Source organism: Phodopus roborovskii, unplaced genomic scaffold (genome assembly GCF_943737965.1).
Source record: "Phodopus roborovskii unplaced genomic scaffold, PHOROB, whole genome shotgun sequence".
NCBI lineage: Eukaryota > Metazoa > Chordata > Mammalia > Rodentia > Cricetidae > Phodopus > Phodopus roborovskii.
In genome coordinates, this window is record NW_026126619.1 from 4,408,731 (window position 1) to 4,420,160 (window position 11,430).

At 40.9% G+C, this 11,430-nt stretch overlaps 1 protein-coding gene across 2 annotated transcripts in view; it reads left to right on the top strand.

Annotated features, from left to right (window-relative positions):
- The window catches only part of Lin7a (lin-7 homolog A, crumbs cell polarity complex component), a 114,332-nt gene extending 104,530 nt beyond the window's left edge, over positions 1-9,802 (top strand). For both annotated transcript variants that reach the window (XM_051206412.1, XM_051206411.1), the window contains one exon: positions 9,584-9,802. In XM_051206412.1, the coding sequence (XP_051062369.1) occupies positions 9,584-9,802 (219 nt within the window). The remainder of the gene's footprint in view (positions 1-9,583) is intronic.
- Positions 9,803-11,430: the final 1,628 nt, after the last annotated feature.

An 11,430-nucleotide genomic window follows, 5' to 3' on the forward strand; every position in this document is an offset into this window, starting at 1 on the left:
TTGTAATTGGATGACTACCAGATACTATTGCCACATAATAGACACCGTTGTCTGGGAGAGGACACAAAATACAATAACCTATGTTCTGTTTAGAATAGCAGGATTTCATAAAAAATTATTTTAAAGGTCCCATCCTTGTTTCTAGGCTGTTGAATCTCTCACAGAATCTTACAGCTGCACCAGTTATAATGGCAAACCACTGACCATAAAAGTCAGCAGCAAAGACTGAAAGCTGGGACTTTTAATTTGGCCTGTGGCAGCTGGCCAGTATGTGGTCTGCAGAACTTCTTCATAGCATCCCAGAGCTCCCACCTGTCCGGATCATGCTTGGGGGGGGATGCCTCTTAATACTAAATCTGCCTTTGTCGCCTTGGCAGAAATAACGTGGGTGTGCTCAGAACTGCTCTTTCTAAATCTCCATTTTGGGTCTGCCCTTTAGTATTCTTCATGCAGCCTGTTTGTGCCCAATGACCCTTCTGAAAATTTCAGCTCCATGAGAGATATTAATTAGTTTCTGAGTTATTGAATTAATGCCATGTACCAGGTAGAGCTGTGCATTGTTCCAACTCTGCCACATCCCATGTCTTCTCAATTCTTAATGAGAAAACAGCCATTTCAGTTTCCCTGGAATTAAAGCCTTCCCTGGATCCTTGAATGCTAAAACCAGGACAGCAAGAACCTGGGTACTGAGATGGGGGAAGGTCAGGTTCAAAAGATGACAGCTAATCAGGCATATCTTCATATAATACGATGCCAGTCATCTTGATGTCAATCTGTAGCCTTTCTGCCTGTCACACAGGCTCTGCTAGGTGTTTGTGACCTCACCGAGGAAGGACACCAAATTTCTCCTTCTAGATGTATTTGGGAATTTTTTATCAAGAGCTACTGCAGTAGTGTTGAGTTCGGGAAGAGAGTTTGGGGGTGAATGTGGACAGAGGTCCAGTACTGCTGTAACCCTCCCCGGGGCTCGCCCAGGCCTGGAGGCCAAAGTGGAGAATTAGGAGTCAGGGCACTTCAGACTCCATGGAGGATTTGGAAGGTTTTGTGTGTTGGTTTTCTCATTCTTGTTCTTGTTTGAGGAGAGAAAGCACAAAGTTGGGTGGGAAGGGTGATGGGGAAGATCTGGGAGAAGTTGGAAAAGCAGAAGAGTACGATGCAAGTACATTGCATGGAAAAATCAAACTAAAAGCATAAAAAGGGAAGAAGACCCCTGTGGATTTGGGGTCTGTGTGGCATGTGCCTGGAGAGCATAGGTAGCCAAAAAGATTCCCTGTGCAATCCCATTGCCTAATAGGTCCCTGGAATCTCAAGTTCCACCAGGTAACGTGCAAGATCAGTGACCAAAAACAAAAACAAAAACTCTACAACAGCACAGGGTTAATCTCAGGGGCAAAAAGGCACAGAGTAGGGAGGGGTTCTCTAAGTCAAGAAACCTGGTAAATCTTGAAAAATAGGGGAAGGTGACTGACAATTTTCCTATTTTGGAATGAGGTTGGCCATAGGTGGGAATAATCAGGCAATGGTAAAAAGATATCAGGTGATTTGACAAGCACCTTCCAGGGCCAACATTTACTGGGGGTGCTTAACTCAATGGAGAAGGCAAGAATCTAGAGAAAGAGGGAATGTGCTTCTGGAAATCAAATTACTGTAGTTTCAGTAATGTCACAGTTCAACCAAAATGAAAGAGTGTTACAAAATGGCAAGGTACTGACTACCAAAACGTTCTGCTCAGTATTAGCATATCAGCTCTGTGAGTGAATGTGTGTGTGTGTGTATGTGTGTGTGTGAGAGAGAGAGAGAGAGAGATTGTATATGAGAGAGAGATTGTGCATGTGTGTGTGTGAGAGAGAGAGAGATGGCGTGTCTGTGTATGAGAGAGACAGAGATTGTGTGTGTGTGTGTGTGTGTGTGTGTGTGTGTGTGTGTGTGTGTGAATACCTGTGTAAAGTAGAGTTCAGCCTTCAAGGGATCTACTATTGGAAATTTGGCCCTACTCTATGGATGATAGAATAATCAAGGGTTGGGGTGAATTATCTCAGTGCATCCTATCACCATGGTGCTGTAGTAGAGTTACTGTGACACATTACTCTAAGGAGGAAGTAGACTCACTGCGCAGCATCAGCACCACTCCCTCCAGGGATGCAGAAGAGTTACTATGAAGCATCACTACTGAGATGCCATGGAGTCACTATGAAGCATCACTACTAAAGTACAGTTATTATGAAGCACTAACCACACCACTGAGACGAAGCAGATGAATACATTCCCAATTTTAGTCCCCAGATCTGAAAGACAGACTGAGATCAACGAAATATTAGACTTATGAATCTCTTATTTCTGACTGGATTTTTTTCTTTCTCTGAAGCACTTGCTCAGTTTAGGTTTCCTGCGTCCCTCCCTGCCCCCAGGCCTAGTATTAATATATTGCATTCTCCACTTTCATTGCTCAAACCTTTTTATATTTGTGACTCCTCTCATAGGATAAAATATGTATAATTATGTGCACTTGCCCCAAATTAACATCCATGCTCTTTTCCAGTGTTCAGTTATTTCATTTTTCCTCTCAAGGTCCCTCACATTGTGCATGCTCCTGTCAAGTGAGTTTCTTACACTATAGTATTGTCCTTAGCTATGCAAGACACCAGAGAAGAACTGAGAGGGTTTTTTTTAAAATAATTAATTAGTAATTAGCACATAACTGTACGTATGGAAATGATGCAGCAAAATTACATGAGGATAAGTTAACCTATGGCTTCATCATAGTGGTTCCAAGCACATCTCCAACAAATCTCACACTCTGATAATTTATGTAGTAAACCTTTACTTCCCAGAAAATATAAAGAAAACTTATACCTATTCACAAATACAACTGCATTATTATTAGCAATGAAACAAGGAGTTAATGTTTGTTGGACCCTTGCAAATGCCAGACATTCCTCCAGATGTTTGTATTCTATACTCAGTTTGCAAATAAGGAAACTGAGGCCCAGAGACATGAGGCAGATCCTCCAGGTTAGCAGACCTGGTGAGTGTAAAAGCCCAAATTCAGACCCAAGAGTACAGTGTCTTACTTTAATAGAATATATACACCTGACAAATAGTTAGATGATACATACATACATACATGCACACATGATAGATAGACCAATATATAGATGGAAACAAGATAGATACATAGATAAATGCATAGATGATAGATAGACAGACAGGAAGATACACAGATAGGGAGATCAATACAATGACAGTTGGGTGCATGAATGACAGATTGCTAAATAAATATATGGTAGATTAAGGAAAGAGATATGGTGAATGAATGGATACATAGACTTATTAGCTGCATACTTATTGGGTTCATCAAGGCTAGCACAGACTGTTAAGCAAGAATCATCTCCCCTTGGAGAATCAAGTAGCAGAGAGTGATTTTTGAACTGACAAATTATAGTACACGGAGATGGATATTAGCATGTAGGCAGGAACAAAAGTACTCTGAGAGAACATTAGCATATTGTTTCCAAGGGATAAATGTGACACTTTTCATACACTTGCATTTTTCTTTAGCAGAAGATAATACATTTAGAACAGGAAAATTAGCATATTTGAGAAAAGAGAGGGATCAAAAGAAACAGAGTTCTTTTCTCAACACAATCTCTTTTTTAAAACTTTTTTATTTTACTTATTTATTTTACATATCGATCCCAGTCCCCTCTCCTTCCCTCCCTTCTTCCCACCCTTATTCCCTCCTTTTTTCCCTCCCTCCCTCTTTCCCTCTCTACCCCCCTCACATGCACCCCGACCACCCTCCCATCCCCCCCCACTCCACATGTACGGTGATGCCATCCAGGAGGGGTCATCTAAATCTGTCAAGTCATTTGGAGTAGGGAATAGAACCTCTCTCCTGTCTCTAGGTTAAGGGAGTATCCCTCCATGGGAGATGTGCCCACAAAGTCCTTTTGTGCACCAGGAATACATCCTGGTTCCACTGTCTGAGGTCCCTTAGACTGCTCAGTCCTTCTGGCTGAGACCCATGTTCAGGAGGCCTGAGTCGATCCCATGCTAGATTCCCAGCTATCAGTCTGGGGGGGGGGGCTGGTTAGCTCCTCCTTGTTCAGGTCAGCTGTCTCTATGTGTTTCTGCAGTGTCTCAACACATTCTTTAAATGTTCAAAGATATTTCTGTCGTAATTAAATACCCACTCAGCAGAGCTCTACACCAAGCTCAGGATCATTAGATCTCCCACATTTGGCCACACTGAAATAAAGGCATAGAAAACCCTCCAGAGGTCATAGGCTTTTCTGGGTTTGGCATTGTTTAGAACATGGCATCCAAACACAAGCTCTCCATCAGTGACTGGCTAGCTGGATCCAACTATTATGCATAGTCACAAAGGCTTAAGTCATAGGATCACAAATTCATCTCTCTTCACAAAGTTCTTCAGCCATGGTTTAGAAGTACTGGCTTAATTATTTCCTTTAAAAAAAGAAAGGAAGGAAGGAAGGAGAGAAGGAAAAAAGGAAGAAAGGAAGGAAGGGAGGGAGGGAGGAAGAAAGGGAAGGTGGGAGAGAGGAAGGGAGGAAGGGAGGGAGGGAGGAAGGAGCATTTCCATATTTGCTTCTTATTTTGTTTTAGAATGTCAGTTCACAGCAAAGATGTCAGTTTGTGGCACTGTGTTTTTATGTCTACCAGAACTAGGACAAATTTCTTAGCTTTTACAAAATATAATCACAAAAATCTTAGTGGGGAAAGAATTGGTGTCTGTAATAGAGACCCCTTCAGCTATTTCCCACCGTTCCCTCGTTAGCCAGCTTGCAGGGTTAGCTAGGAGTTGACAGATCCTTCCTCTGCCGTTAGTTCCTGTCAGTAATAAATCCTGAAACAAATAGCTTTCTGCAGTGAGCTAGATCCCAGCTGATTTGGTCCTTATCTCCTTATTATGGAAAAAGAAGGAGATAGGTAAGAATGTTTGTAAGGGCCCTTTCAGCATGCTGAGCTAACTAATTGTACTAAGGTATTATAGTTTCGTACCTTTCCTAGCTTTTACTCCTTGATAACATCATGTAGCCCCCAACAGACATCTCTGAGAAACCTGGGCATGCCAAGACCGCCCCATGGAGGCATACTACCGCTTGGTGGCCCAATAGAGTTTCATGAAAGTACTCAACAACAAACTAAGTCAAGTTATGACCCAGATGTTCTCCATAAGAAAAGTCTTGTTGGACAGAGGGGAGGGGGGAAATGATGTCATTATATTTTAATTTCAAAAAAGAAAAGCCAGAGAAAAACTTTGAGCATGGGCATTTCACAGTTGATAGTGCATGCAGATAATGCGTAGTATCCTTTCCAAGACACTCTCTTTGCTATCCAGAAAGTGTCAAAAGGTAACTGTGTCACAAGGGGAGGGCACATACAGTAGGCAACACAACCCAAATTCTTTTTAGGAGGATCCTCAATCACCTAGGAAATAGACCGTACTGGAAATCGTGTTTTGGCATCTCTTTGTGCGAAACAGCTAATGTATTGAAAGGTCTGAGTGCACAATAGTTTAAAGGTTGGGTCATTCAGCAGCCACAACTTTGCTAAGTTTCCAATACATCAACAAACTTTAAAGTGATCCAGCACTTTCTCCTGCACATGCTGGCTAAGAAAACAAATGCATGGTGGGTTATTTGTTGAGCCCATTTCTCTTCCAGGTTCCTTGACGGAAACATTCCTTTATATATTCGCCTCACAGGAAACCCAGCACTTTTGGGTTTACCTATTAAGTATTACCTATTTTATTGCCCTGTTCTTATGAATTTCAACAGTTACAAAATTGTCTGAACTTCTCCATGTTGATTTTTATAAGTGTTAAATATTTGAAGTCACACAGACGTGCATGTTTGCAGGACTGGGGTGTCTGCTCTTTCTGGTGTACGTACTCACTTCCATAAAGGTTCACAGCCCTTAAGGGCATTCCCGGGATAAACACGTGGGAAGTTGAGACAAGCATATGTCTGCCAAAGCGCACAGCAGACACACAGTGTGAGGAAGAAGTATCATGTCCTGAGGGACCCTGCAGACAAACATGAAGGCATTCGGTGAAAACAACATCAGAGCATTTGAAATGAACTGCAAACATGCCGAAATCGCTTCACCTCTGCAGCCTGCCTTTGTTTCCATCACACATCTGAACTGTCTAACTTGCGGCCAAGAATGCATTCTTCATGTAGTAGAAACGAAGGGAGTACAGACCTCGGCTCACATAGTGGCTTTGTGTTCTGGTGTGGAAGACAAAGGAAAAGACTTACTGATGCTGGTAAGCATCTGAGAGAGAGTCGCTGTCGCAATCCAGGCCAGGTTTATAGGTTTGGAGAGCACGGGAGTTGCTCTTTGTGAACTCCTCCTGAGAGATGGCAGAACCAGGGGTTGGAGACGGTAACAATGAATCCCTGGGTCTGAGTACTGGGCATGTAATTCAGCATTTTCTCTGTCATCTCCCCTGTCATGAGTGCCTGGTGTGGCCCCTGCCTTGATGCCTGGGCCCTCTGGTGATGTTCTGAATGAGCACCACAGTGTTTAACTGCCACTATATAAGAGCCTCTCCAGGTATAGGCCTAGAATCTTCCATCTTACTAAATGAAAGCCAGTAGCACCAAAAACGCAAAAGCAATTTCTGGAGGTTGACAAGCTGGTACAGACCTTTGACCCTGCCATTTGAAAGCAGAGACAGGAGGGACAAGGTTGACAGACACCCTCTACTGCATGTGGCATTCTATACCAGCCTATGCTACATAAGACCTCTATAAAAACCGAACCATAACAAAAGCCCGTGTAAGCCTTAATGCGGAAAAAGTAAAGGAAGGTTTGGATAAGTAAATCAGACTTTCGTTTGAAAGCAACAAACCACACAGCAGTGTGGGACAAATTACAAAGTAATCACAGGTAAACTGAAAAGGGATTTCTGTTGTCAATATTTTCTTTTGTCTACTACTATTTACTTGGAAACTTTGTGGACTGTAAGCAGTAAGTTAATGCTTAGTAAAATTCTGATTAGCGACTATCAGTGATTGAATGAATAACCAAAAGAATGAAATGATCAACAAACATGATCATTTTTAATGGGCTTTAGCCAGAGATAAATATTCTCTTTACCCAAAGGCTGTGTAACCCATCTCTTTCTACTTAATCCATACTTAGGAACATACTTACATTAATTGTCTCTCCAGCTCTCTATGTCCGTATTTTACAGAGCCCCATACTAGCTCCTTGGTACTCAAATAAATAGTAGTAAGCTGTGTCCTCACAGTCAGGAGTAACAACTGACCGAATTGCTGAATTCAACCCCCCCTCAGCCCATACCCACCTACTGAAGGCAATGGATTGAATTAAACACACTCTGTAAAATATATGTATCTGTATATTAGTAATTATTATTAATCTCAAGTTATAATTGAAGATTGAATAGTTCCCTTTCTGTAGCTCATATACATGCCTCTGGAATGCTTGTGATATGAAATGAAATCTTAACCCTCCAAGGGTGGTCTTGTCTACACCACTCTTAGATGTTCTGATAATCTTGAAGCCTCACCCAGGCTCTATCTGTATCTTCTGTCATTTTTCCCCTTTCCCTCTGTATTTAATCCATCTAACTAGGCAAAAGACATTGTACTTATATTTTGTAAAATGGGTGTCATCTATCTATCTATCCATCTATCTATCTATCATCTATCTACCTATCTATCATCTATCATCTATCTATCTATCATCTATCTACCTATCTATCATCTATCTATCTATCTATCATCTATCTATCATCTATCATCTATCTATCATCTATCATCTATCTATCTATCTATCATCTATCATCTATCTATCTATCTATCATCTATGCCTTCAATGTCAGCTAAAAGGGGTAGCAGGCTGTGTCCTTTATGGGGTCCCATAATATCTGACTGCAAATTTCTTCTCTTTTACATCTCTTTCCCCAGCCTGGAGAATCTCTACAGGGCTGTATTCAGCAGCTCGTGGTTCACTTGAAATAATCACAATTTTCCCAATCACTGCCCATGCTGTGATGTTCAAAAGACTAATTTCAATCTCAAAATCTCAAACTCCAATCAATTTCTTTGTGGTTTTTTTTTCCTATGATGTCATACTTGCAGGTCCATATCTAATGCTATGCTTTGTAAAAATATTCATTATAATAGGCTATTTTTTTTTCAGTTAGTACAGAGTACCCTCCAGAAAAAAAGTGTGCTAGAATCCATTAAACTGATCAGAGTCCCTTTCCCCATATCCTTGTCTGTATACCATGCGTAAAATTACCATTTTTGATCTTAAAATAAAATGTGATGTTGATCTATACTTCTTTATTAAGTGGGAGATGGATTACTTCCCTTCCCATGGGTTTACACTATATTTGTATTTTATTATTTAAGCACATGCATAACTGGCTCACTCTGCTTATGGACTTGTAAGAGAGGCCCCTGGGGAGGGGGAACCTTGGTAAATTCACTGATATAATGCCAAAATCCTCCTGCTTTATTATTTTCTTTTTGCAGTGTTTAAAATACAGAAGCTGAAATTTTGGATGTCCGACTTTGAGATTGCACTCCTCCCTAATGTTCATATAAGAATCCCCTTATATGATAATAAAGATACCCCAATTGCAATTCAAAGCATTAAGTTTTTGAATGAAGATAATTCAATTTAGAGTTTGAGAATAGAATACCAATTAGCTTTTATTATTTATTTGTTTTGCATTATTATCTAATAATATTTTTCTTGTGTCTAAATTTCAGTGCTTCAAACACTCTAGATGTTATCGGTTACAGATTATCTGGTAGAGAAAGATTCCCTTTATCTCAATTTTTTAACTTTTTTTTTTAAAAAAAAATTGACCCATTCATTTACTCTTCCAGGTGAAATTTAGAAATTCCTTTGAATATTCTGAATATTTGGCTTATTCTTAGGTCTTTGGCCCTCATGACTCAAACCATCTAAATTCACCCTGTATCTTAATACAGTCTAACCAACTTGTAGCTCAGTTATAACACAGATAATAACATGATGTGATTGTTTTATTTGCCATGTTTTCTGGAACTTGCATACTTCTATGTTCTGTCAGAGGGCTTATAAAATTTTGTTATAGAAGAGGGTTTTTGTTCCTATTATCATTATCATCATTGTTATTATTATTATCATTATTTTGTTTGAGATATGATATCCTGTACCCTAGGTTGATCTTGAACTCATTATATGGCCAAGGACGACTTGAGTTTCTGATGTTCCTGCTTTAGGGTTAGCATGTCCCATCAACTATGGTTGTATGTAAAACTGATAAACCCCAGGGCATCACGCATCTTTTATTTTTGAAAGAGGGTTTTCACAATGTCAACCAGGCTGACTTGAAGCTTTCAATGCAGTCCAGAATCACTTTGAACTCTCAGAAACCCCCTCCTATCTCAGCCTTCTGGGTACAGCGATTTACAGAGAAGAGCTATGCCTGCCTCCAACTTGGCTGTTTACCAGGATAGTTATTTCAAATTAATCCCCGAAGTGGGGGTGGGGTGGGAGGGACAAACAAGTTCTCGCCTTGTCTTTTTAGAGCGTGGAAGGGGAACATCATGAGAAAGCTGTAGAACTTCTCAAGGCTGCGAAGGACAGTGTGAAGCTGGTGGTCAGATACACCCCAAAAGTCCTGGAGGAGATGGAGGCTCGCTTTGAAAAGCTGCGGACAGCTCGGCGTCGGCAGCAGCAGCAATTGCTCATTCAGCAGCAGCAACAGCAGCAGCAGCAACAACCACAACAAAACCACATGTCATAGGTGAGCCCTACCCCCTCCCCACCCGCAAGCACCTCACTTCCTGAAGGTAGCTCCTGGACCAAAGGATGCAAAAGTTGTCAGGTGTATGGACACGCCAAGGAAAATTAATCAAATGAAAGACAATGGTATCCATAAACAGGTTATCCTCTTACATAGGATATTTTGAAAAACAATGTACTATGACTCCAGGATGCGTTTTTAAATACTAGGATGATGTCATCTCTTTGCCAACCCAGATTAATGTAAGAGCAGGGAGTTGACTCTAGTGCATACTCATCCCCTTGACTAGTAGTTTTTAGCCAGTATACAACATATTTCGGATATTAGCACCTCATCAGGTGCATTATCTGCAAGTATTTTCTCCCATCTTCTCTGGTCGTTTGTGGCTTCGTTTTATTGTTTCCTTTGAAGTGAAGAAGCTTTTCTGTTTGCTTGTGTGTTTGTTTGTTTCGAACAGTTCCACCTGCCTATTTTTGCTTTTCCTCCCTGTGTTTCATGGTGTATATGCCATATATGAACAACTCAGTCCCTACTTATGAGAGACCATATGCCGTATTTGCCTTTCTGTGCCTAGTTTACTTTTCTTACTTTGATGGTCTTCAGTGCCTTCTGTTTTGACAGCAACTGTCTATCAAACCATGCTTCATCTCCAACCAGAGTTGCTCACCAATATGCCATCCATCATAGCCACAGAGCCTACAAGCTAGAAGGTACACATACCAAGGCAGGGATGGGAGGAACAATTCTGAAGACCACAGTAGCCCCTCTGATGCTAAAAGACAAACTAAGTTTGTGTGGGAAGATTAATTACTATACCCAACAAGATGGCTCAGTGGCACCTGTCACAATACACTGGCGACTTCCGGTCTAACACTTTCCCAACTGAGTAATTTTAGCCTTATTTAAACCTGGAGACATGGATTTGATTCCCAGAACCCACATAAAGACAGAAGAGGAAAACTAAGGCCACAAAGTAGACCTCTAAAAAGCGCGCGCGCGCGCACACACACACACACACACAAACACACTTAAAAATGAATCACAAATCTTCTTAGTGACAGGTAAATAATCAGATGGTTCTTCCCAGGAGTTACACTGAACTCTACTTTGTTTGCCCACTACTCTCTCAGCCAGTGGTGAATTTCTTAGTCCTATTTCCTTTCTGGATATATGGGAAATTCTAAGACTAATAGTGTAAAATGTGTTTGGATCCCCAATCCTTTAGGGCATGTGGCTCTGATAATTTGGTTACTTAAAAATACCAATTTCTAAGCCAGGAGGTGGTAGCCTTTAATCCCAGCACTCAGGAGGCAGAGGCAGGTGGATCTCTGTGAGTTCCAGGCCATCGGGACAGTCAGAACTACAAAGAGAAAATTCTGTCTTGAAAAAAAGTAAATAAATAAACAACGACAACAAAATACTAGCTCTGTCACGTTAGGAAATCATCCGTCTAATCCTGATTAAAATGCTCTCTTGTGGAGGTTAAAAAAGAAACGGGAAATACATAAACTCAATAAAGCACATTAATTTGTGACCATGTAATACGTTTCAGTCAGGATAACACTGTTGCCAGTGACGCTGCAGAGGTTAAATAATGTTAATGGCATTCATGCTTGACACAAGGCAAC